This window comes from Bidens hawaiensis, unplaced genomic scaffold (assembly GCF_021521415.1).
Source record: "Bidens hawaiensis isolate Kalapana, Puna unplaced genomic scaffold, B.hawaiensis_p1.1 tig00062431_1, whole genome shotgun sequence".
Taxonomy (NCBI): domain Eukaryota; kingdom Viridiplantae; phylum Streptophyta; class Magnoliopsida; order Asterales; family Asteraceae; genus Bidens; species Bidens hawaiensis.
The window spans coordinates 22,166-49,092 of NW_027501207.1; the positions used below are offsets into that span (position 1 = coordinate 22,166).

A 26,927-nucleotide genomic window follows, 5' to 3' on the forward strand; every position below is an offset into this window, starting at 1 on the left:
AGCCTTATCAACGAATAATCTTACTTTGTTTTAAACTCAAACTAATGTAAAGTAATATATTTGGAGATAAAACTTCATTAGTTAATGAGAAAGATCATTCCTTTTTGATAGAATAACACCTAGGAATGTGTCAGAATCAAAGTTTTGAATCATAACGAGATTAGGATGAATAATTGAGGTTAAAGGAGTCAAAAACGAACTAAAACAATTAAGATCTGCACGTCGTAGCGCATCGCTAGGGAGTGAGCCGAGAGCATAGCGACACGCAAGGAAATGCTGAGTTTCATATTATCATTTTTGACACTCTTAGTTCCTGGACTTTTCGTTAAAGGCAATAATAACATAAATAAACGATTTTGAGAATTGTTTAATGAGTACATGACAATATAATAATATAAAACAAATAAACACCAACAAATACTATAAATGTGCTTTTTATTAATAACCAATGATCCTAATTGCAAGTCCGAAACGGTAAACAAATACACTTATAATAAATCGAAAATTGACGGATGTCACAGAATTTGATATATTATATTGACTGGATTAGAAACTCGTGTTTCACGCTTACGGAAATCAAAACAAGGAAAAATATTAGTGTTATTGGAATTTAATAATCCTAACTTTCACATATTAGTTAGGAGTAATAACAACTCATAAAATGTTTACAGATAATCCCAACCTTGAACTTATTTTCCTCTAGCAATAGGTGAAAGTTGGATTGTCTATATACATTTCCTGAGTTGAGATCTATATCGGCTAAAAGGTGATAGTTGAGATTATCAAAATACAATAAACCAAGATATTAAAAAGTTAATAATTAAAATTTAGAAATTATAAAACAATATTATAATATTAGATATGATTGAAAGTGGGTATGTGACGTGGATGACAATTCTCAATTTAGAGCCCATTTTTTTTACTTGTAAATTTATATATTACAGAAGGGAAAATTGTGAAATATAAGAAGTGAAAAAAATATATTAGACTTACATAACTGTTAGCTAGGATTGTCATTTGTCAATAATAATAGTGAATTATTTAAATTCAATTTCTCTTAAAAGAAAAATAATACTTGCATTTCAACTTTTAAATGAAAACCATAGATAAAATATGGAAATAGTAAAATGACTTGAATACTCGGCCACGTCAATGGAATATCTAATTGTCATTCTCACCTATGGTGAGGTGGTAAGATGGTTAGGTACGTAGGTGTTAAATAGGAGGTCAGGGCTTCAATTTCTACGATGTGTTAATATTTAGTCATTCAAGTAAAAATGAAAAAGCTAATTGAGTTAGTCAAAATGATGCAAACAAATACAAAAACCTTAGGCTTTACATTGATGAAAAAACAAGTTTGATACTTAACATGAAAAATCTAATTGAATTAGTCAAAATGATACAAATAAATAAAATATGAACACCTTAGGTTTTACATGGATGAAAAAACGGATTTGATACTCAACTAGTCGTTTTGGTTAAATCTAAGGGACACAAACCGCTCTAATATAGATTTTTTAATCTGATTAGAATGGTATTAGAAGGATAAAAGTTATTTATGACAAGGGGTTAGTAACGGGTGAACACGATTTGATTTGGGTAAACTTTAACATAAAACCAAAAGGTTAAGAATTTTTTAGGGTTACCCTTCATTAGTTTTATCTTACAATTATCCTATTTGGTTCCATTTGGTTATTTTCCTTGGCCCTTCACACTTATTCATTTTAAGTTCATCTTTAAAAAAAATAATAAAAATAGTGACATAGATTTTGTTTGGCATGCCAAACTTATATTGGAAAACTATTTAACATAAATTATTTTAAATTCAAACATTTCAATCAACGAGTAATAGGAATGACCCTCAAAGGAGCTTAGAACACCTAATGGCATCCTCTTTCACATAAAAAGGTGGACTTCAACCACTTTTTCTCAATGTGATTGTTTCAATCAAACTTTCTCATACTTAAAAGGAGCTTTCTAAAATCCCTTCTAAGTAATCGTGTCTACGAAACAATGGTCTCTTTAAAAAACTATTATGATGTTCGATACAGTGTTGAGTTCGTGTCTATGAAACAATGGTCTCTTTGAAAAACTATTATGTCAGATACAGTGCGAGTTCAAATGACAACAATTACATAATTATAAACGTTGGTTTTATGGTTTGTGGGTAACGATTGATGTAAATTGAACACAATAATCACAACTTACTGCGTCAAGATGTTAATTTCATTCCCACTTTAAGCGATTCCGCTCTCACTGTTTAAACTCCCTCCGTCCCATTAAAAGTGTCTTGATTTGAAAAACACAAGTTAAAATTAGATTGAATGATTACTTTTTTTGCTTATCAAATGACAATAATACCCTTAAAAATTAAGTCCATAAATATTGTTTATTAATGTTAGTTAAGCATGTTTAAGGGTAAACTTAGAACCTCGTAATAGATTTTGAAAGTGGACATTTGTAATAGGACAAATAGAAAGGAAATATGGACACTTTTAATTGGACGAAAGAAGTAGAACATTGTGCTTTGTGTATATGGTGAATCACCCCCAATATGCAACAAATCAGTGTGTGGCATACATTTTCAACAAAGATGAGCATTGAGCAATGACTAGCCTATCTAAGTTTTCAAGAATAACAACTACAAATCATATTCGGTACCAAACATAAGCATCTAGTAATCTGGTATGAGGGAAACAAAAATGTTATTATGTAAAAAATAATTTTTAGTCATAATTATTAGTTATTTATATATTATATATAGGCACGTTCATTTCAAAACCAATAAGATGTTGAGGACCGCAAAAAACCACATATATATGGTGCATAGAACATAATCAAAGTAGTGAATAGAGAAAGTGAGGAAATTACATAACTACTGCATGCATCACATCTAAAGCACTACATACATGTAGATTATGTGATTCTCACGATTATCAACATTTTTGATGCCCCCTCCCTCCTCCCTTCACTATCGGCACTTATAAATGGACAATAGTCGACGACAGTTCCTAAAACACGTGTGCCAAGCCTATGTCCATAGGCGAAGGATATCAAGAGCCAGGGGTGCCCCCCCCCCCCCCCGTTTTTTCGCGCATCAGTGTAAATTTAGTTGTTTTTCCCATGGGAAATTTTATACGTAGTGTAATTTTACCTGTTTTCAGCCAAAAGTTTGAGCCCCCCCCCCCCCGACATTCGTGTCCAAGCTTCGCCACCGCCTATGTCACCGCATGCAAACCATGGCAACGGTAGGCCGCTAACCATATGGTAGTTATTGCATATTTGCATCGGCTTGAGCCACCCAACCATGGCCTAATCATTTGATTTATTCTCACCCTCACCATTATCAAAGCAAAGTTAGTTTCGAAAAGGCACAGGGGAATCAGCCGGACTCTAAAATCTCTAGATCGCTTCCACACTCAGATAAGTAGACATGATCAAGAGTGTTCCTGTAACTACAATGCCCTTACACATAGATGTGTTATAATTCCATCAGAAATTATATTACACATACTTTATCGTTATGGGTTCAAGGTTAGCAAACGGTTCTAAGGTTTGCTAACCCGGATGGTATTATGATATCATAAAACTTCAATCACGACGGGATGATGTATTGACACTCTTTATGCTTCCATTTCAGGTCACTAGAGGTCATTAACTTTCGACGCAACACCAAATTCATGTAAAGAAAATAATGAAGTAGGCATTGCTTCATGCTGTTCATTGTATGTTTGTTTATACACAAATACACAACCAAAAATTAGAGAAATAAATTACCTGTAAATCATGAAGAACTCATGGTCCTGGCATAACTTGATGCAAACTAAGCTGCTCATTTTCTAAATTTGTCTTTAAGCCTCTGAATCTGCAAACATTCCAAGATTAACTCATTAGCTCAAAACTGCTAAGTGCTAACACTAGCGGATGATAACATTTAAAAATACCAGTTTCATTTCGATTTCGGTTTCTCGTTTCCTGTTGCCCAGAGAATGTCGAAGATTTGTAATGTCAAAAACATTATCTAAATCATCCTCAAATGCAGATTCAAGATCCTCTCGAAGAAGTGCGGGCAATTTGTCTACAATCGGCATTAGGAAAAAGCAATTGAACTGCAAATAAACATAAAAGCAAATTTAGTAGAATATTAACATTTTGGTATATATAATGTAAAAATGAGTCACCTTCAATTCAGCTGAAGCCAAGAAATATTCTCTAATGCCATGAAATATTTGTTGTACCAAAGCATAAACGATACGTTCGGATGAAGGTGCAAGTCTTCTGTTCCAAAGTGTGCTATCCAAAAGATCGGCTAATCTTGTGTCTGTGTTCTGAACACTTGTACTTAAGTCGGTACCTTAGATCAAATGACAAGATAGAAATCAGTTATTGCTGGCATGGCATCCACATGTACTCCAAAAGCTGGCATGACATTTGCAATAAGTTTTATTTAGTATCAGTCTATTACCACCATTAGCCGGTTGTTCTGCTCCACCAAAAGAATCCAAGAATTGGCGTAATCCAGCACGGTTCTGAGAAAAAAAATGTTAAAATTTTAGAAGATAAAAAGGAAGCTGAAATTTGAAACGGGCTGGGTCGTGATGTTTATGCCTTATTGTGAAGGGACCAGGTGACGTAGCGTGTGGTGCTTATTAAATCCTCCATACATCTGTAAATGAGGTCAAGAAATTATAAAAAGAAAAGACATGAAGTGAAAAGGATGAAAAGATATAAACTAATTTTATTACTTTTCATGACATGATCTTTCAGTTGATTCAGCAAAGTTGTTGAAGGCAGAAGACACGCGTCTCAAGAATACTTCATGACCACTTAGGAATTCACCTTCTTTCTGTTTCAAAATGAGTGATGGGTCAAAACAGGTCAGATTGGTCAAAACAGGTCAAACGGGTCAAAACAAGCACCTGAAGAAGATAAACGGATATGGGAAGCAATCTTTTGAGGATGTGGAGAAGTCGAGTGCCCAACTGTAAACAAAATGAGAGTTTTAATGAAACAAAAAAAATCAATGAGGATTAGAAAAGAAGAATAAGAACCTGATGAAGAAATGGTTCGAAAGTATCACGAGCTTTTGCAACAGCAATGACACATGCGGTCCTAGAGTAATTTGTTCCATCATGAATATCTTCGACTCCACACGCGTTTACAATTTCTTCACGTGTTATTGGAGGGCATTTTATCCCTCCGACAACAAACCGAAATTCAGCCATCGCACGGTGATATTGAGCGCCTCCATATAAACGCATACCTGCATTCTGGTGGTAGCAAAAATGGTCATCTCAAATATACCCATTCAAAAATCAAAATACTTAAATTTCATATTCATCCGTTTCATTAATTACAATTTAAAATATGACCATTATACTCCTTACACTCCAAACTCTTGTATCTTAAGCAAGTATTAAGAGAAGGGCATAAATGTCATAAACATGGAAATGGGTATATCTGATATCATAAATTTTTATGGATAAACAGGATGTTATACCAACTACCTAGTTTTATAGGGGATATATGAAATTATCCCTCTTAATAATAGCTAGTGTGTCACAAATGATTACAAAACCATATTGTTCCATTAACAAATTTAATACTTGTAAATAAGCTTACAGGTATTAGCTTGTGTGGAAACTGAGAGCCATCAATGCCAATTAGTGCCCCTCCATTAACCCTTTCATCTTGTAGCGTCTCCCCTATAATCAATGGAAGCAACGACATAGGATATAAACTAAAAGTCTAAAATCATTATTTAAAATGTCTGAGTTAAGGATAGCAAAATGTAGAGATATTTACCAAATTTATCTGGAGGTGCAACAACTGTCCCTTTCAATAACAGTGATAATTGTAACACATAAAAAGAAAAAAAAATCAAGCATCATATGTAGAAATATTTAGAAAAATAAAATCCATACATTGGTAAGAAAAAGATCATGAAAAGCTCTCCCTTTTTCCTTTAGTTTGACTTCATCTAAAGTACTAGGATAGCATCAAAAGCAAAGAAAGTCTTATCATTCTAGAAGCACAAACTTTAAGTTATAAATAACCCTTGGTTTATATCATTGTATAATTTTCTTAAAGAGACATGTAACTATAAAGGTCATAACTGCAAACCTGAGTTCCTGATTTATGTCATTTAGTTTTCGTGTTGTACCACGATGCTCCTTCTCAAGAAGAGGAATGATCAAGGGTACGCTATCCATATACCTTGGAATAATATAAAAGTCAAATTATCAATAATAATAATAACAAAGAAGTCAGTCAAACCCTTTCAAAAACATGTACCTTTTCATCAGCAATTCTTCCAAGAATGATTTAAGGCTGCTCACTCCTATTCTGCTTCTTTCCTGCTTTGAAAGTGACCTTCCAAGCTTTTCTTCTAAAGATGTCACATCTTCCATCTCTCTTAAAGAAATAGCCTGTATAATAAACACTCCCTTTTATTACAGTTGATTAACTGATTCTGACTATTCAATATCACATCATCATTTCTAAAACGCGCATCCAAACACCCTTTTACAGTATGTCACTATGCACAGATTCATGAAAGCAGTCTTGTTTAGATTATACACAACATATTGTGCTCAATCATTTAAAGCAATACCTGTTTAAACTCATTGTTGGATCTGTAAACTGATTCTTGTCCTGAACCAACTCTTCCAGAAGGTACAGATGTGAAAAAGGGTGAATCACCAAGCATGAAACCATCAAGAACCGAAGCTGGTGGAGAAAGGAAAACTTCAACATCTGAAGCGCGTGCAAATTGAGGTATCTTTGTATCGAGTTTAGTTGAAACGACAACAGTCCTGGAAAGCTCAGGATCAATCTGCACAAATAATAACTCATTAATCAAACGTAGTTTTCAAAAATAATATAATGTACTGCAGAATCACATACCTGCATTACTACTCTTCTAGTAGTTGCATTGCTCCAGTCATTGCAGTCTTCAAGGCATAACACAATGAACTCTTTATGCTGCATTTTTGCACGCACTAGAGACTCAACCACACGAGATTGAGCCTGTAAATTATATAAAGGGTTAAATATTTTTAAAAGCAATAAAAAGTTAGTAATTCTTGCAGAAAGGAATATATTATGAATAAATAACCTGCAAAGCTCGGTTTTTTGGTCCGGGAGCAGGAGCAACAAGCCCAGGAGTGTCTATGATGGTAAGATTCGGGCAGTATTTATATTCAACTCGAACAATTATCTCCTTTGAAGAAAACTGACAGGTTTCACGCTCCAGTCTCATGTTTTCAGCTTCAATGTACTCCTATGTATTATTCAAAAGGGGTTAAAGAAATACTAAGTATATACATAATAGTGACTAAAGTTCTTATACAGACGCATGCATCGAATTGGGATATAGTAATATAGTAACAAACATTCTTGATATATAGGAAAATTTGGCTAGTATGACTAGAGCAATGAGAAAACGCGTCACGGAGGAATTATCAATCATCTCAATGATAAGTGATTAACACAAACAAATAATATGAAAATCAACATGGCAGAAGTCGCTAAGCGTTGCCAAGTCGTTGCGAATACTCGGTCTAGATTGGGGGGGGGGTGTTACGCTGACATGGTAAATTATAAAGAAACTAATTTTCTGGAAATATATACATATCAAGTATTTAAAAAATTGACATTCCTTCTTTAAATTCTTGTCTTCCAAGGTAAATTCTCTGTACAAAACATTGAAAATCGAACACGAATCGGTAAAAAACAGCAAAATGACTAGACCGAGTTGTCCTAAAACGATTCGGAGTAATGTTGGGAGTGTTGAATAAAATCGCATCTCGGCTATTTATACAAGAGTGATGGAAAATGAGTGTATGTATGAATTTGTGTATATTAGAAAAAGGACAAAAATATGAATAACCACGTCCACTATGAGTCCATAACATTTACGACAAACATCCAAATTGCAGTTCAGTAACAAACCAAACCCTAACATTTACCTGAACCTCTCGTAACGATTTCTCCTGAGCAACACACGAATCTGAGTCCGAAATCAAATGACACATCGGCGAGTCACATTCCGGGTTGAACTTCATGTGGAGAGTAATCGGACGACGAGTCTTGGTGCCTCCGCCGACGTGGTTGAACTGGAGGGCTTCTACGAGTGCGCTCTTGCCGTCTGTCTGGTGTCCGACGAGTAACACGGCTGGTGCGTCGAAGGGAGTCTGGAACTCCTGTGCGAGTCCGTGGAGTTCGTTGTAGGCTTCGTATAGCTTTGAGTTGTCCGCCATTTCAACTAGTTTGAACAAGCAGACTGTACTGTGACTGTGTAGGTGTTTTTTTGACTTTGTGTTTTTATTATTTTACAAAGAAAACAAAGTGTAATTAATTGGAGTGAGTGAGTGAGTGTGTGGCGATTATTATTTATCATTTATCTTCTTTTTTTCTTTCTTTCTTTCCTTTTATTTTCCCTCCGTTTTGTTGTGAAACAAGCCTAATAACCAAAGAAGATGAGAAAGATATTTAGGGAGAAAGATGGAGATTTCATTAATTAGGTGTGTATTACAAAGATGTACAATGTGATGTATATATAGGATTGGAAAACTTGGGAAGAAAGCTAACACTTCCCCTTGGTTATCAACATAATCGCTTGAAGATGTTGCCTCATTAAAAACTTTGCTAAGAAAACCCAGTGGGACAAAACCATAGCTAAGGGAAAAAGAGTGCAGCGCGTATTGTCTCCCCCTGATTTATATATCCGTTAAAATAGTAAATATCGATCTTCTGTGAAAGTTTCCCAAAACTATTGTAGTCAATCATTTGCGTCTCCATCCCTTGACATTTGAATCTTCAAGATGAATAATGTTGTATTATCTTCACATTAAAACTTCTATTGCTTCATCAGGTAAACACTATGATCCTGTTGTGTTTCTCTGCATCAACAAAACTAACCAAACTTGTTTTGATGGGTTAGTGAATTATAAACACATACATTTCATACTTGAAATATATGTTTTAACCCATTATGATGTCTCATAGCAGGGCACATGCCGATAAATATAAATAAATAAAATAATAATCATATATAGCTAACAGGACAACATAATGCACATACTCATTTAATTATGGTATTTCCGAACCAATAACATTTCATATTCAGATAGACAGTGATATAGAGTCATTGTTAGACATCCTTTAACATGCTAAATATGATTAAACTTGTCCATGGTAAAATGTCTCAACATTTTCTAAATGCACTTTGATGGATTTATAAGCATATAATTATACATCTACTCGAACTATAAGTAGAACAATAATCACACAAAGCCAAGGTCTTTCAAAAAGAATTTTCTCTTTAAAAGCTCATAAGTTTCTCTTTGTGATATGTACATCATTGTAAACTGTGATTATAATGGCCTTTTAAGAGTGAAATTTTGATAAAAGTATGGCTAATTATATCCAACTTATCTCCCTCTTTATCAAAATATCTCTTGAGTTGTGTCAAGCTCAATCCAAATAATTTAGTCCATACGTAATAATCATAAATCCATGCATTTACCAATCCATCATGGACTTCTTTCAACTTGAAAAATGATGCATATGCATTCACTTTTCCAGGATTTTTGTTGCATAAAATTTCTCATTAACACATCATTTTGTATCACATATCAAAAATCCATATTGTACCCTTTATTTGTTTATTGAGATATTGTACTCATCACGTACATTCTCTTCTATGTATATGCTTGTTGATGCACATAATCAATTAACTTTTCAAGTATTCAATTACCTTAGGAAACTCTTCAGGAGTTCCATTTATGTTCAACATATTCAATAATCATAAAGTATTGAAAATATGAATCCATACACAACAATCATTGTGTTCTCGAGAACTTACTTTACATGATTTGATAATTCAAATCCTTCATAGATTTTCTTGTAAACTCTCAGTATCAACTGAATAACAATATTTATTGAACACATGTCAATTCTCTCTTCATATTACCAGACTGTTTAGTTATCGGATAATCATTGCTTCCACCATTGAAGAATGTGTCTCCTCATATTTAATCATGGGTCTTTGCAAAATCCTTGTGCCATTAGTTTTGCCTTATATCACTTGATGAATTTTCATAACTCATATACAAGACCCGTTTGTATCTAACACATTTTACAACTTTAGTTGCATGGACTCTTGGTCCAACAAACTTTCCATTTTTTAGAGAATTCAACTCTGCCTTGTTTGCGTCTTTCCACTTTGTCCAATCATTTTTCATAGGCAGATTTAGAATCTTGATCCTCATCATCATTTCAAGCGCTAATTATATATATAAATGAAAGTATAACGACGTCGACTTTATTTCGATTCCATATATCTTTATAGACATGATACAATAATTTATTGAGAGCTCTTTGTTTTCAGGTACCTAAGGTTCTTTAAAAACCATCATGTCTAATTTCATTCAAGAGATCTTTTACTGCACCTCGACTTGACCATCTTTCTTACTTGCTCCAATTTTTGAGGAAATTTTACCTTTGGAACCGATCAATCTACCACGCTACAAGTGTGCATTAGAATTATTATCAATATGCATTTGTCCTTCCGGGACATTTATTAATTGGAGCATTAGCAGTTCGTATAGGTGTCTTAGCTAGACACTCTCTTTTGGTCAGTGAATCGTCCGGTAATTCATTCGTTAATCTTTATTCATGAATTATCCTTTGAACTTTTAGTTCATATAATTTAATTTGAGGATCAATGATAATTCATTCCAACTGCTTTATATTTCCCCCTAATGTTGGGAATGTTGATTCACTAAAGTGAAAACTAATGAGCCATAAGCAAATATCTCATTAGTGGCTCTAAGTATATAATCATAATAATATTTAATATCGACATAAATTCCTAACTTCCTTTGTGACCTCATCTTTGTGTTTTATGGTGGATTAATTTCAGTATATAACACATACGAAATATTATATGAGAATTGCTTGGTTACTGACCAAAAACCAATTATAATGGGGAGGAAGTATCATAACTTGTTGGCTTGATGTGAATTAGTTTATAAGACATGTAAAATCATATGTACTCAAATTCAAACATAAACCTTTGTTATTGTAATATTGCATTTGCAATAAATTATAGACGTTGAGTAATCGTCTTTAACAAAACAATTTATGTAAGAATATAATCTGTTATGAACTTTAACACTTATTCTAATTATCATTATTAACTTGGGAATCAAATTCATTATTATAACTTAATGTAAATATACCAGTATGGAATAAGATGTTTGCTATCTTATTATCTAAGCCATAGATCATACAAACATGTAGTTGCGATCTTGATAACCATTTAGACGATGCATCGATTTTAAAAACACTAAATGGTATCATGTTAGGATATGCTTATCATTTTCTCAATTCCATAACATCTAGGGATTCACACCCTCCTTCAGTTGGTAAATAAAAGATTTCCCTTGAGAGCTATATTACATGTATAATAATTATGAAGAATCTTTTGTTTCCTCAATAAATTTCACATCATTGACTCGGTGTGGTCTAACCGATCACGCCATAAGATAATCATGATCCATAAACTTCAGGTTTATGATCGTATATGTATCATGCTTCTTTACTACAAGATTGTAAATATGAGTGAACATTGTATTATCATTTCAAATGATCATGTGATTTCACTTTTGTATTTCCAGATTTTGTTCTCATATATGATCAATCTCTTTGCCACATCTCATATATGATCAATCTCTTTGCCACATGTGGTGGTCGATCTCATTACTAGCATGACCAACACTATAATTTCAATAGCCTATCTCATTATTAATATAATCATTGTTACAAATTTTCTATTATGTCCATGATCGCAACAATCAGTGCGTATTCACATTCACTTCGGGGAATGATATCAAACCAAACACTTTTCATGGCTTATTCATAATTTTCTCGGACATAGATACAAAATCACTTCAAACCCTTCATACGTTTTAATGATATGCTACTTCAGGAGCATATTTGAGTTTTGACAAATGAAAATGGTTTTATCCGGTTTTTCCTCATAATTAATCTTCTCTTCATATATCAAGTAATGAGAAGTAATTATATGCCCAACTCATGCAATTTTTTATTTTATTTTACCCGGTCTAAAAACTTACGACCTTTTGTAAATCAATAATGAGATTTGAGAAGTATGACACTTCGGGTGTCATATAAAAGCATTCTTATACTCTTTCACAAGAGTGATGATCAACCACAACTTTGGTTTTATTGTTCAATTCAATACAATCAATATAAATATAACATTAGAAGGTATGCTTTAATAGTATTGTACATGACGTTATTACTTGCCACCATATAGAATAAGTTTAACTAACTTATTAAAATAACATTTTTATCACTTAAAATCAAGCATATAGTTTATGTATCAACGTATCACGGTATAATCAATCATTGCTATATCTTAAATATAAATTTTTTCTAGTCTCTGTTCATTCTCTTAGAGAAATATACGAACCAAAACAGTGATAAATAAATAGATCACTGATCATATAGAATAATGAATACTTATTCAACCAAAAGGGAAAAAAAACACAATACCTAGTTTATCAGGTATTATATGAACATTTATCATCACAAATATTATCTTAGGTATCTAGAATTTAAAAGGTTTTAAAATTAATCATGACAATCCTTTAAAAATATGTTAATTTCTCATTTCTTTTTTCTTCCTGGTTTAAAAAAAATTACTTCCAAAAGTTTTGCTTTAATATAAGCATTGTTTTTACTCAATTTAAACTAACATCAAGTAATACCAAATATCAATATTATTTCACAATATATAAACACCATATTATCATAATCATCAAAATATACCCTTCACAAATATCCATATTATAAACTATGATGGATACAATTAGTCACATAATACACTTAAATAAATCTTTGAGCCAAAAGATTATTAATCAATAAGAGGAAGTGATGTTTTACAACCAAAAGTGCCCGGAAACCACTGCTTTTTGTTTCATTGATTTACAACCTAAAAAAAATTACTTTATGATATCCCAAAATTAATTGCCGTTATCACTAATAATGAATTCTATAATGGCTTTGGATGATAATAAAACAAACTTTAACTAATCATTCGATTAAAATTTAGATAGATAGGAAATAAATCCCATGAATATTTTTGAATGCAAAATAGTATCAAATCAATATGTTAAATAGCTATATTAAAATTTATTAAAAAATATCAAAATATTGTAAGCAATAAAACACATTCTGTATAACTTTACAGGTTTTTAAAAGTAAATCTTAAATTATTTTATTAGAATAATGACACATGAAATATTAATGTTATACTTATCTAAAACCGATTAGTCAGATTAAAAATTACTAGGGATATTTTAATCAAGCATGTTATGGTTGGATTGATTTTAATGGCATATCCGGACAAAAAACTTTAATTTTACCTTTTAAAATAGGGATATTAAATTCTAACAATGATAAATTTAATGAGATTTGAAACATGATTCGTTATGTCTAGCTTTACGAAATCATAAACAAACCATCCCCATCGTGATTTAAAACCATAGATATTTAAGAAAATATGTTTTACTTATCCAACACTATTTGTTGAACGAAACATAATTTATATTGAATTTGAATTAGTAAATATAAACCTCAATTCACCCAAAATTATATGATCTATACTATGGGACAAAACTCTAACGGAACCAACTGAGTTACAGCATGGCATATGTTTGAGAGAGTAAATAACAATGATATGTAACTAGACAATATTGACATACCTTAGAGATTAAATTCCATAAGTAGCTCGTGATGATAACGTGTTGTGAAACAAGCCTAATAGTCAAAGAAGATGAGAAAGAGATGTTGGGAGAAAGATGGAGATTTCATTAATTAGGTGTGTATTACAAAGAGATACAATGTGATGTATATATAGAATTGGAAAACTTGGGGAGAAAGCTAATCTATATTAGGTATTGATAATCATATATTATATATTTATAACACGTTTCACTTTTTATCTTCTTTTTATGAAATATTGTTATTATTATTATACTTATTAAAATATGGTATATTCATATTTATTTTTTAGTAATATTAACAAGCTAGCTGAATAAAGTTTAAAGAAAGCCTACCGACAAATACAAAGAAGTTGAAATGTCTAGATCCAATTTTTTCTTCTTTTTTTGTAAGTAAAGAGAAGCTTTTTTTTTCTTTTGAGTCTTGAGACGGAATTTCAGCTATACATTATCAGTTTGAAGTTTTAAATATATGGACCCAAGAGGAAACCTTTAAGACAAGCTTCCTAACCATCAGACCAGAGACCTGACGACTAAAGTGAAGATAAGTGTTAGCCAAAATTTCATGCCTTGAGTGTCAGATATAGAATCTCTCTTTAGTGACGGCCCACATTCTCTTACGAGAATCAGTGACAAATGGCTAAAGGCATGTCATTTGCGGATCATTTGTTATAAGAAGTGCACAAGGTTAAGAGAAGAGTTGAGGGGTTTACATCATTAGGTAAAAATGTTTTTCAAGGCCATGAAACAGTGGCGGATCTAGGGAGTACTCAGGGGTTGCCCGGGTTACCCCTCAACTTTCACGGCGATGTGCAAAATTAGTGCAACGTTTTCTTCTTCTTCTCAGTTTTGTGCACTAGGATACCCCTGAGTAAAATTAGGTTACCCCTAAGAAGTACTGAGATGAAAGCAGGGTGAAATAGCCAGATTTTTTTGTTTCATTCTTTCTTTTTTTGTTGTCACCGCCGCCACCGGGGCTCTGCAAATGTGTCGTTAGTTTGAGGAAGATGACCAACAATCCAACATGACCTAATACTAATGTTGGGCTTTTTAAATCCAGAACCCATTTCATTATAAAAAAAGAAAGTGTTTAAAATATAATGGGTCTTTTTAGATAGGTAACATATATTTTATATATTTGTTCAACAAAGACTTTTTTTCATTTATATATTTGTTCATCATTTTATTCAGCTTTGTACACAAAAGTTCACATTTTTATTTACTATTAAAGTTTGTTTATTTAGTTTATTGTTTATTAATGTTAAAATAAGCATTTAGTTTTTTTCAATATTTGAATAATGTTTTTTTTATGGTTCGAGGCTAAATTAATATTTGAATAATATATTTTATGGTTCAGAGTATGAATTTATAACAAGTTATTTACTTATCAGTTTGATATTTGTTATTTTCAAAAAAATATAAAACTTATCAAGGTTTTTAAATACCAATTTGATATTAAGATAATGTGAAACGAAATTTACATTTTGGTGTTTGTAATACATTGTTTATTAAAAAAAAGTAGTTGTCATACAATCGTAAATACAACAAAATTTAGCCCGGGCCCTCAGATTAAAATTTTCTGGTTCGGTCAAGGCGTTAGGGGCAATACATCAAAAAAATTGGGTTACCCCTGATTTTTTATTCTAGATCCGCCACTAGCATGAAAGAGATTGTATCTGTTAATTTACTAGTGATCTCTTTTCTTTCATGTGGTTCCTAAAACAATTTATATTATGTTGAAAAAAATTTACTTTTTGTTGGCTTTAGGTGATCAAACACTATGAACCAAGTTATAGTTTGGTTTTGATTGTTTGTTTAACTTGCTATAGATTATGTTATTATGTTTGTTGTTGTCATTCTTCTTCTAGGGGTCCTTTTGATCGATTCTTTTATCACATTTGACGACTATGGCACAAACAACTAATAGCTTGATTTTCTTGGGTCTATTTTTAAGTCATGGCACATGGCTATCAAATTTGTCATGACTTGTTATAACTAAATATATCATGTTCACTGGTCTATTCTTTAGTTATGACACACGGCTAGAGATGCTCAATGAAACCGGTTCCTGGAACCGAACCGGTGGACCCGAACCGGTTCCTACCCGTTTTTTGTAGGAACCGGACCCTATCTGATTCAACCCTATGATCCATGACCGGTTCTTGCATTTCTGAGTGGGGGCGGGTAGGAACCGGAACCGAACCGGAACCGGAACCAGTTCCTAACCGGCTCCTCTCATTCATGTATGATTTAAACAAATCATATGTCCAACTAACAAGTTAACGTATACGTTATACGGACGAGGCTCGTACTGCTCCTTTATTTGTCTATCCAGGTATTTAGTGTCCACTAGTTTTCTTATGTAATGCGTAAGGGTTTTCTTTATCAATGCGTGAAGTTTAAACATGCGTAGACACTCCATAACTCATCTAAGCACATACATAAAGCGATATTGTTATGCATCGATGGTATTTTATCAACGATGGTGATTAAAATATACTAGATTTAGAATCCAAATCGAAAACGAAAAACGAAAAAAAAAAAAAATTTTACACTGTAACCGGTTGGAACCGGTTACGGTACAGGAACCGGGTTAGGAACCGGTAAGAACCGGTTAGATAGGTTAGGGGTCCGAGGGTGGGAGAACCGGTTCGGTTCCCTAACCGGTTCGAGCCTGGAACCGGTTTAAAAGGGGGTTTTGAATATAAGAACCGGTTAGGAACCGGTTCCGGTTCCTAGTCCCAAACCGTTTTGAACATGCCTACACATGGCTATCTAAATTCACATGATCACTTATAATAATGTTTTCTATTTTTTACACAAGTATTTTCGTAACAAGTAATTTATGATGCAAGTTATCATGGTAAACCTTTTGAAGGTAGGGTGATATCGAGTTCCTCTCTAACAAAGGTGATACATCTATCCTTCTAGTGGCTTTTGCCTTGCCTCCTTGAAGTCACCTGCCCGGCACAAGATGATTTTTCTCTAGCCTCATATTGGTTATCAAATAGTTATCGTTATAAAACATTTTTATACTTTAGTTAACAAAATATACCAGATCCATTATTGCACCATAATTTAAGTCAACAAAAATAGTTCTTTGAAACGGTTCAAAGCAGTTAGATTCCATCAAATTCTTCCAAACGAATACACTATTCATTCATGTTTGACTCGGTCTTAAATTTTTGCAGAAACAAGTTTCCAAAAACCAAACAGGAATCATAAATATCAAGATACCGTCTTGAAAATCCTCATAAAATCCCCTCCAATTACTTGAGTTTCTCAAATAACTTAGGCGCAACCTGCAGCAGACACGCAAATGAATGAAAATCTATACATGTATTTTTCTCAAAGATATAGATAACTGGGAAATAAGCTTACACATTTGTCAACACAATTCCAATAATCAAAATACTGCCCTGTGCAATGCTTGTGCCCGGTTTCATCTGCCTCAACCCTTTTCACACATCCCTGACAATCATAATTCATGTTACGTAAGAAACCTGACAACTTAAAGCCTGAAAAACAAGACCTATTTTATCTCTTTTGGGGAAGCACACACGCCCAATGTAAGAGTAAAACAACATTTGATGCTTAAATCACATTTACTTATGACGGGTTGTTTCGGGCTTTGTTTTATTTTTAACAGGTCAAAGAAAACATGCTGCAAAGTAAATGGGTCAAACGTTGCCTAAAGTGTAATTTCAAGATTCTAATAAAAGCAACTGACTAAACCCCTTCAGTCAAATTAAAGTTAACTTTGTACTTGGTAACTGCAACTACAATGAAGCTCAAGATGAAAAACTAAACTTTGTAATTAGTAACTACAACTACACTGAAGCTTAAGTATGTTATCAATCATGATATCTGTGGGATTAACTTGTAATCCATATTACCACTTGCACTTTTAGTTAGTTGAAGTTAGTTACCACTAGTAATTACTGTTAAGTTGATTATTAGTTGGCTTATTTGTTGGTATATAAGTACCGTGACTTGGTTAATGAGAAAAGTTGAGAACTTGGGAGAAAATGTCTGAACTCCTCTCATCAACCAAATGAATGCACTAAACAAATAAGCTAACAAAATATCTTCGCTAACTAACAAACAAACTAACTGACTAGCAGTAACTACAAGTGTTACCTAACTTCAATTAACTAAAAATACCAGTGATAATACGGGCTACATCAACCTTTATGTTTCCTTCGTATTGCATCGTCAATAAATTATATAAATAAAGGCTCAATGGCAACCAGCAGATTAATATGACTCTGAACGGTTAACATAAATAACCTGATACTCGAGCCAAGCTCTAACGCACTTGGGCTTGCAAGAATCTTCAAAGTACTTCTTCTGGTCAACCGGTTCTTCGTCCGCCCTATTACAAAATACATTATTTATTTACACAAAAAATAACATTTATCTTTAAAAAAATGTTGTGATTAACTAAAATATTCCAAAATGAAAATCGTTTCGATCTGCAAAAAGCAACAGATCTGGAAAAGGATTGAATCACATCCATGTTTCATAAACTATAATAATAATAACTCCAAAATCTTCTTAACAGGATTCAGCTTCTAATACATGGATAAGATATGAGATATCCTAACCCTAATCATCTAAACACGAGATTAACCATGCTTATAATCGGATCTTAGAGGATTAATTTACTTACATGAGTAATTGATCGGTGGTCAAGGGTTTGGAGCAGCAGTCAACGGAAGTGATTTGGACTTTGGAACCAATGACTACCGGTTTGCTTTTCTTTTATGTTCAACTGCTTCCACCCGAACCCGTTTACCATATTATTTATATGAATTTCATTTATATTTTTTATGGTTTTTTTTTTTACTTTTAAAACACAAGTGTTAAATTTAAATATTCAAAATTATGAAAGATATACAAGATATTGGTCACTTGGTTATATATTTGATTGATACTATTTATTATTTAATATGGTATTATATATATATATATATATATATATATATATAAAAACCAAGTGGCGGTTGTCTCACAAAATCCACTGTTCATGAAACTTGAATAAGTTAAACAAGTTATGTTTTTACGTGTGTGCAAGTTAATACGAATTTCAATGTGGGTAGTTGTAAAGGCAAGAGCATCCTTCCTAACACGTGTTTTCTTTTCCTGCGATATTTTCACCTCATCAGCCACCGTCGCGTTTTTCTTTCCCCTTCATCACTCGCACCAACAAATTAGGAAAACGGTTACACCACTAGGCGTAATATGTGTACACGAAGTTTCTTAAATATTTAGAACTGCTTGATTAGAAGGAAGGCTTATGCATAGACATTTAGATGATGAATATAGCGTATTTGAAGACTCAAAATGTCTCGTTCTAAAGAGCTTAAGTGAGAGGATGAGGATCATACTTGTGGCAACATGGTTTTAAGAGACATGTTCTCTAGAATCTTGATCACGACAGGGTTTTTTTACATGTTGCATCCTTTTTATTCTACCTTCTTATGAGTTAATGACATGATGAAGTCTCTTTACTTGCATTATGAAGAAGAATTTGTTGGTTGTCTTTTTTCATGTGATGATTTTTTATTCTATATTCGTAGGAGTTAAAAGGCATGATGATATTTTGAAGTATGAAGAAAAATTTTGTAGTTGTGTTAAGTGATCTTTTAATTAAGCGCCACCACTTAAAAAGATTTGTTGTACAATTGAAGCATAATATTCAGCAGTAAATGTCTATTTAAAAATTTTATATGACAATTCAATGCGCATATTTCCCTTGTAGTTGCTCGGAGATGATGAGTGAAAATAAGAAATCGTTAGTAATCACTAATGTGTTGGGTTTCTTTAGAAGTTTAGTCGGTTGACACATGATGCTCAAAGTTATCATTTTATGGTGAGATAGAAAGGATTGTGTTCATTTTGCTAGTAGTGCAGGAATAAAAATTGATGATGGTCCTGGTGTACATCCAATATTTAATAAAGATTTAAAGATACGCAAACTTGTGGGTAATTAATTAAGACAAACTCAATTGAGAGTGTGCTTATGTTAGACGAAACACACGCAAAAGTATAATGCAATAGAGCCATAGGATGTGTAAGTTTTAGATGATAAAGCATCTTCAAACATTTAAATATCCAACCATGAGGTAAATCAGCAGCGACTCCACTCCACCAATATGAAAAAAAAATGTATTTATATACGCATAGTTGGATGATCACGGCTTGCACCCCAATCTTGAAAAATAAGCACTGTTTTTTATAACAAAGTAACTTTTTTTTGAATACTTTTATTACCTTCCAACATTGACATTTTATGACCATATTCTATGATTTGTTAAGTACAAGATAACATTTTACAAGAAGGATTTGATCTCCTTATTTGAAGCATCAATGAAACAAAGTTCCTTGATCTATCTCATTATAACACGCGAAGATATAATACCTCGTTTAATTTAATTTCATTTCTTTCCGAATCATCTTACATTTAAGCGGAAAGTTTTGAAGGTAACGAAAGAGTTCAGACCTTATTACACATAAATAAAAATGTTAAGTTTCATTTGTCATCCCGACACCAAAAGGAAGAACATCCAGTGAATTAATGAAGATCTAAAACTTCACCATGAAGATGAGATGTTACTTATTTCGTTTCAACTACATGCTACAGTATCAAGAAGCCGATGCAGGTGAAATTACTTTAAACAAACCAATAACCGACAAGCAAGATGTAATCCATACATCTTGGAAAAACATCTCTTTTTCACTTGAGTTTTTCGAATAGCCTTGGTGCAACCTGCAGCCAAAACAAAACACAGAAACATGTTTTGGTAACAGATTGTTGTGTGAAAAGGAACATGGGAAACAAAGGACAAAGAAAAATAGACTTACTGCTTTGTCAATACAATACCAATAATCAAAGTATTGTCCAGTGCAATGTTTTTCCCGAGTTTCATCTCCTTCTATCCGTTTCATACATGCCTGTAAATTTCACTATATTTGAATTAGACGCAGCCACAAAACTCGTGGTCTCGTCAAATGAAACAATTTGAATTAAGACACGGTTTTAAAAAGACGCACATGCTAATATTTATGTAGAATGACATGAAGAAAACACGGATATAAAAAATTAAATCTGAAGCATATAGGACAACCTAGATGTGAAATTCAGTTAACAGTTGCCCAATAAGAATTTAAGACCCAAATAGTGCATGCCAATTTTGAACTAATTTGCGGTTCCATTTTTGTCGTCTTCATTTGATCTCATGTGGGAATTACATTCAATTTCCAGAAATACTGCATTTCCAACTAATACTTGAAGATACATATTCGACATGCATATTATTGTTTACCCTTTGATTAAATTTTAAGAAAATCACAAAAATAACCATTGTTGTAGGTGGGATATATGCAACAGCCATGTTAGAAAATACCACCTCCAAAGCCATGACATACACGACATACATGTTGTGTACCCACTTCTGCTCGTGTACCATCAACTTAATAACATTAATATGTTCATGAATACATCTTCTCCACGACCGGTAGTCACCTACCATCAATATTAATGTAATTAAGCAAATCATACACAAGCAAAAGTGAACGCATGACATCTGTGAGACATGGCATGGCCATGAAGAAGATTTTTTTTTCTGGCATGGCTATGGAGATGCTTCTCTCTGGCATGGCTATGGAGGTATATCACACACAGATATATCTTTCCAGCTACTTTCATGATTTTCTCAACAAAAAAAATCTGCAATTACACCCTCTTGTAAATGTTTATAGCATATAGATTGCGCACCATAATTTAATTTCACGTTTTTACTAAGCATTGTTGCTTAGTACCATCTAAATAAATTTAAGTTGGAGCATAACTAAGCACTCTACCATAGAAAAATATAGAAAATGTAAATTTGGTAAGCATTTTACTACCCAACAAGATCAAGTAAACCACAGCTTGCGTTGTGTAAGTGGCCTTCAAGAGGTTGTGGCAAGAAACCAGTAAAAGCAAGATTTGAACCTCTGCTAGAGGAAATCAGGTGCTTACAACTTACCAGTGCACCACCCCTTGAAGGCTTAACATAAAGTTCTCTATTGTTCTTTATAAAAAAGGTATTTTGTCAATTTGGGACAAAAAATGTGTCACTTCCAATTTAGATAAACTAAACCATATTGAAATTACAACTGCAAATTCAGTACTTAGGATGTGAAAGAGTTGATTATGAAAGCACCTGATACTCAATGAGAGGTCTAACGCACTTGGGCTTGCTAGAATCTTCCAAGTACTTCTTTTGGTCAACTGGTTCATCAGCCCTTGAATACAAAACAAAATGAAACATCAATACATACATTATTTCACTTGACAAAGCATCAATAACATTTCAACTATGCAAGTAGAAATCCTTTGTAGCTTGTTCTTACTTGAACACAACAATATTCACGCTAAGAGTACCCATCTTTCAGGATTTTGCCTTGCACAATTGCATAATTTTCAATACATCATACTTATATGAGATTGATTTTGATACAAAGCAGTACTCTATTATTCACGGAGCGAGCCGAGTCTTATTGATCCCGCGCCTCATATAAAACTTGGTTTAGTTATCGAGCCTGAGCTCGAGCATTGTATGGGAAGATCGTTTAGGCTCGTCGAGCCTTCGCGAACCTTGTGTATTCTTAAATTTTAACTCTTCTGAAGTTCTATGTAAGGAGTATTAGTTTTACACTACATAGCTGAGCTCGTTTAAGGTACTGCACATGAGCTCGAGCCGAGCTTACACTCATTTAGTTTTTGTCAACATATAAGATAAAGTATTAAATTATAAACAATGCAAGCTTGACCCGAGCTCGAGTTTGAAAGAATGACTCATGAGGCAAGCTCGGACTCCTGTAAGACAAAACCAGCCACCCCTAATTCATTACAATTTTAGATGTATAACTAAGCCATATTAGAAGTATCCTAAATCCACATTATAGCATGGTGAACGAACCGATCGATTGACAACACATAATTCATGAAAACTTGTATATATGTGTGTGTGTGTGTGTGTGATTCAATATACAATTAACCACCGCATCCATTAATACTTACATTTTGGAAACAATCACGAATTACACTTGGAAACAACCTGCAACCGCATCATCGATTTATCAATTTATACGTGAAAAAAACCCTAGATCGTAGAAAATTGAGATTGTAATATAGAAATTGGAAGAAGAAAGAATAGAATAGAATAGAATAGAATAGAATACCTTGTGCTTGTTGGTTAGGCAGGAGGATGAGAGAAAACGGTAGTTATATATTCCGTTACTTAGGTGGATGACCGATTCAACCTCCTATAAATTTGGTTCGTGACACAAATGAAATGTTAATCGGTTTTGGTTTTATGTTTTGGTAAAAATTAAAATCTCGGTTCGGTTTCATTGCGTATGTTTAAACCGAAAAAACTTAACTGAATTAAATTTATAAGTAACTTTTAATCGTTTTAATAATATATAGTGTAACCTGAATGTTTAGTCTACATGTATAGTAATCAATTAATTATTTATTTTTTTAGTATTTTTTAGAACGGCTTTTAATTCTACTTTGTTCATACTAGCTACTTGTATGGTTGTATATGCATCTTGCAAGCAGTGTTACAAAAATCCCGACTAGACACTGATTAATCCTCGATTAATCGTTAGTCCCTACTTCACTGATTATTTTTGGGTTTGTGCATACATAAAAGTGAAATTACATATAAAATATGTGTGCGTGTATATATAAAATAGAAAAATATACATTAAAGTCTGATCCAATTAGTCGTTGGTCCTCACCCCACCGACCGACTACCGACTAGCGATTTTTACAGCACTGCTTGCAAGTTGCAATACTTAAGCTTTCTTGCTCCTGGATAGACCAAATTCATTAATTTTGGGCTTTTTCCAGCTCAAAATTCAACGGCCAACTAGAAATATATGACCAACCATATTCGAACCGAACCCAAATAAAAATCCAAAGCTAAGCAGTGTTTTTAAAGATGGAATTACCGAAAGTTTTGGTTTTGGTTTGGTTTAAGTCTAAAATGATCCGGTGTTTGATTATTATCATTTCAGTGTTAGCTATCGTATGAGAATATAATGAATTATTACTTTGTATTGTTTGATAGATAGGAAAACACGAAGGATTAGAATACGAATGACAAATATACCAAGCCTCAAACAAACACTACGTTAGTGTGGGCTCATTCCGGTTAAGAAACATGTTATTCGAGCGCATGCTCATAAACGAGCTAAAACATTAACTCACTATAAAGTTATGAAATAATTTAAAGAGTAGAAAATTCCAACAGTTATATAACCACCATGATGAATTTGACGATGATAATTTGTGTAGATCTATTTAAGACTAGACGTAGTTGTAACATTTGTCATTTTTCGGTTTAACTTGCATTTGTATTGTATCAAAAACCCGACCCGTTTTGATCTTTCGGATTCGTCGTTATTAATAAAATGTTGGATTTTATGTTCGCTTATGTTTCACAAATGTCGGGTCAAGAAAACATCCTTTTCGGTATGTTAAAACACCTCTTTATGATGAAAAATGACTTAAAACAAACTTTATGGACTATTATTGTCAATTATCAAAAGCTTGTTTGACCATTTTAACCAATCACATATTTTTACTCTATTTGAATGAACCATACTCTTACCATTATAAAAGCAAGGTTCCATACACCACTTTGGTTGTTCATCTTCTCCAAACTCTCTCTCAAATCCAAGTATTCATCTTCAACCTCTTAAGGTTAAACTAAAGCTAACCTTGTTCTAACTAGTTCTTATTACTTGAAGCTTGATGTTGCAACATATATATAATATACACCACTTGTTTCCTTCGGCTTTCACTTCTCCGGTCACGGTCGGTTGAAGTGTTGTGCTACAAGGCAAGGCTACATGGAGGACTATTATAGTCCTTGATATATACTTAACTTATGATTTAGTTTATGCTTTAATTTTGTTTATGCTTATCAATATTGTTTAGTTCTTGTTTACTTTTAGTTTCCAAATCATTTCTAATAGTTCAATGGTATTGGGTGTGTGGCCACCAATTTCGATTTCATCTCGAGTCAAGAGCCGAACCAAAACGGAACTTTTGTTTAAATACTTTATAATTAACATATTGTATGAAAGATTTGAGTATTATTATTTTTAAGTTTATTTTAATGAGTTCTATGGTATTAGATATGTGGCCACCATTTTCGGTTTCATTCTGAGTTAAGAGCCGAACTCAAATCGAACTCTTGTTTAAATACTTTGTATTTAAATTGATTTATTAATATGTTACAAGTATGTATTATGTACTATAATTTCTAAGTTCATTTTAATAAGTTCTATGGTATTGGGTATGTGGCAACCATCCTCGGTTTTATTCCGAGTCAATGACCGAACCAAGACCGTACTAATCTGAGTTCATTCGCTTAAGACATGCTAGTGTGTTTTGAGCCACCGAATTCTCTAAAACTATTTTATAAACTAATTTTAAATTGTTTTCTCAAAACACTTGGTATGTTTGATCTAACTTGATCTTATAACAAGTTTGGACCGACAAAACCAAACACTCGCTTAACGGACGTTGAGGTTCTTCTTAATAGAACTACACACTTGGTTAAGCTTCTTTTGATTTCATTGAGTTATCTCATAACATTTTGGAACCTCGGCTTCGAGCTTGACCAATTATCAAGACTCGAATCGACAAATCCGAACACTCGTAAAGTCTCATTTTGGTATCTATTTAACTTTGCAATATTGCAATTATACCCAAATATTTACTTAACAAAGGTTAAGTAAAAACTAATAAATAGAATACCGAGACCCGACTTCGAGTAAACTTACTTTTCAAAAATCAAATACTTTAATTCCTTATGTGTTTACATTTTAGCATTCAAACTTTAATTCTTTATGTTACTTGTCAAGTTATTTTACTTTAAAGCTTGCAAAACCAAGATCCTTTTTAATTCTTTAAATTGTTTTCTCAAAACACTTGGTTTGTTGGAACTAACTCAAGATACTTTTTAATCTAGGTCTTGCCCGTTGAACTTACCCATCCCTCGTTTTATCGCAAACTATCCTTCAAGTTACTTATTTCATGTGAGTACATTTCATCCCCTATTTTCACTTTTATACTTTGGGGGGTAACATGCATACTTATCCAAAACAAGAACGATTTATAATACTCTATCTTCAAACCACAAACTTTAGGGTGTATGATACTTAGAATATTTGCTCTATTGTGTTATATATTTCATATGCTTTACGTGCACGAGTGTTTATTTTATGTTGTTGTGGAACACAATCAGTATGATCATACGCACCCCTAACTACTTAGCCTTGTGCAAGTAGCATAGGGCATCATTATCCGATTATGTCGGTTGTTACCGATTAGAAATGATCATCATTTACATATATTTTATATACCACAATCGATGATTTTATTTATAGTCTCATATACGTTTGTGGATTTCGCTCATATTATATATACTCAAAACTATGAAATTGCTCACCAACATACGTGTTGACAAATATTATTTTATGCATTATGACAGGTTTGATTATTACTTGACTTGGAGTTTGAAGATGCCATTCTATTTGATACTGCTAGGTTATTAGAAGAATGAACAATATTTATTTCTTGTATTTGGTGTTTATTTGTAAGAACGATATGTGCTACTTTGATGATTGAATGAAATTAATGAGTTGATTAAATATTGTCACTTTAATAGTGTCTTGTGTTTATGGGCAATCCGTTGCACCCCGATGTAACACCCTGTAACCGCAGCGGAAACGTACACGGGATGCAACAGACACATCTGATATCAACAGCATTGCTTATAAAGAAAATACCACTACATTAATTTATAACATATTACATTGTTGCGAGTTTCATTACTGTCTAGGTGTTACACACATATTTTACCGATAAGGCATTAATAAATTCATTACAAAACTTAGAGCAGCAAGCTTCCAACAGGTAGCACAGATAGTTAAGCACATATCAATCATTCCAACTTGGGCATACCTAGAAAACATGTAAAGAAAACGGGTCAACTACGAATAGTTGGTGAGTTTCACTAATTTAAATAAACACTGACAAATCAT

General features: G+C 32.9%; 2 protein-coding genes and 1 pseudogene across 3 annotated transcripts; all 3 read right to left on the reverse strand.

The window, feature by feature from the left end:
* Positions 1-3,743: 3,743 nt before the first annotated feature.
* On the reverse strand, positions 3,744-8,282 carry LOC143603684 (dynamin-like protein ARC5; annotated as a pseudogene). The gene is made up of 16 exons (XR_013148109.1): positions 7,971-8,282; positions 7,118-7,282; positions 6,907-7,029; positions 6,614-6,835; positions 6,295-6,428; positions 6,124-6,216; positions 5,927-5,988; positions 5,806-5,856; positions 5,623-5,705; positions 5,052-5,270; positions 4,920-4,982; positions 4,746-4,846; positions 4,609-4,666; positions 4,182-4,529; positions 3,945-4,109; positions 3,744-3,865 (listed from the first exon to the last, which is right to left on the reverse strand). The product of XR_013148109.1 is annotated as a dynamin-like protein ARC5 (transcript).
* Positions 8,283-16,927: 8,645 nt separating this feature from the next.
* Positions 16,928-18,572, reverse strand: LOC143603685 (cytochrome b-c1 complex subunit 6-1, mitochondrial-like). The gene is made up of 4 exons (XM_077080419.1): positions 18,487-18,572; positions 18,105-18,189; positions 17,196-17,285; positions 16,928-17,116 (listed from the first exon to the last, which is right to left on the reverse strand). Coding segments are annotated over exons 1-4 (210 nt in total). The 5' UTR covers positions 18,489-18,572; the 3' UTR covers positions 16,928-17,083.
* A 1,838-nt stretch (positions 18,573-20,410) lies between these two features.
* Positions 20,411-22,923, reverse strand: LOC143603686 (cytochrome b-c1 complex subunit 6-1, mitochondrial-like). Its single transcript, XM_077080420.1, has 4 exons — positions 22,885-22,923; positions 22,025-22,106; positions 20,682-20,771; positions 20,411-20,586 (listed from the first exon to the last, which is right to left on the reverse strand). Coding segments are annotated over exons 1-4 (207 nt in total). The 5' UTR covers positions 22,887-22,923; the 3' UTR covers positions 20,411-20,553.
* Positions 22,924-26,927: the final 4,004 nt, after the last annotated feature.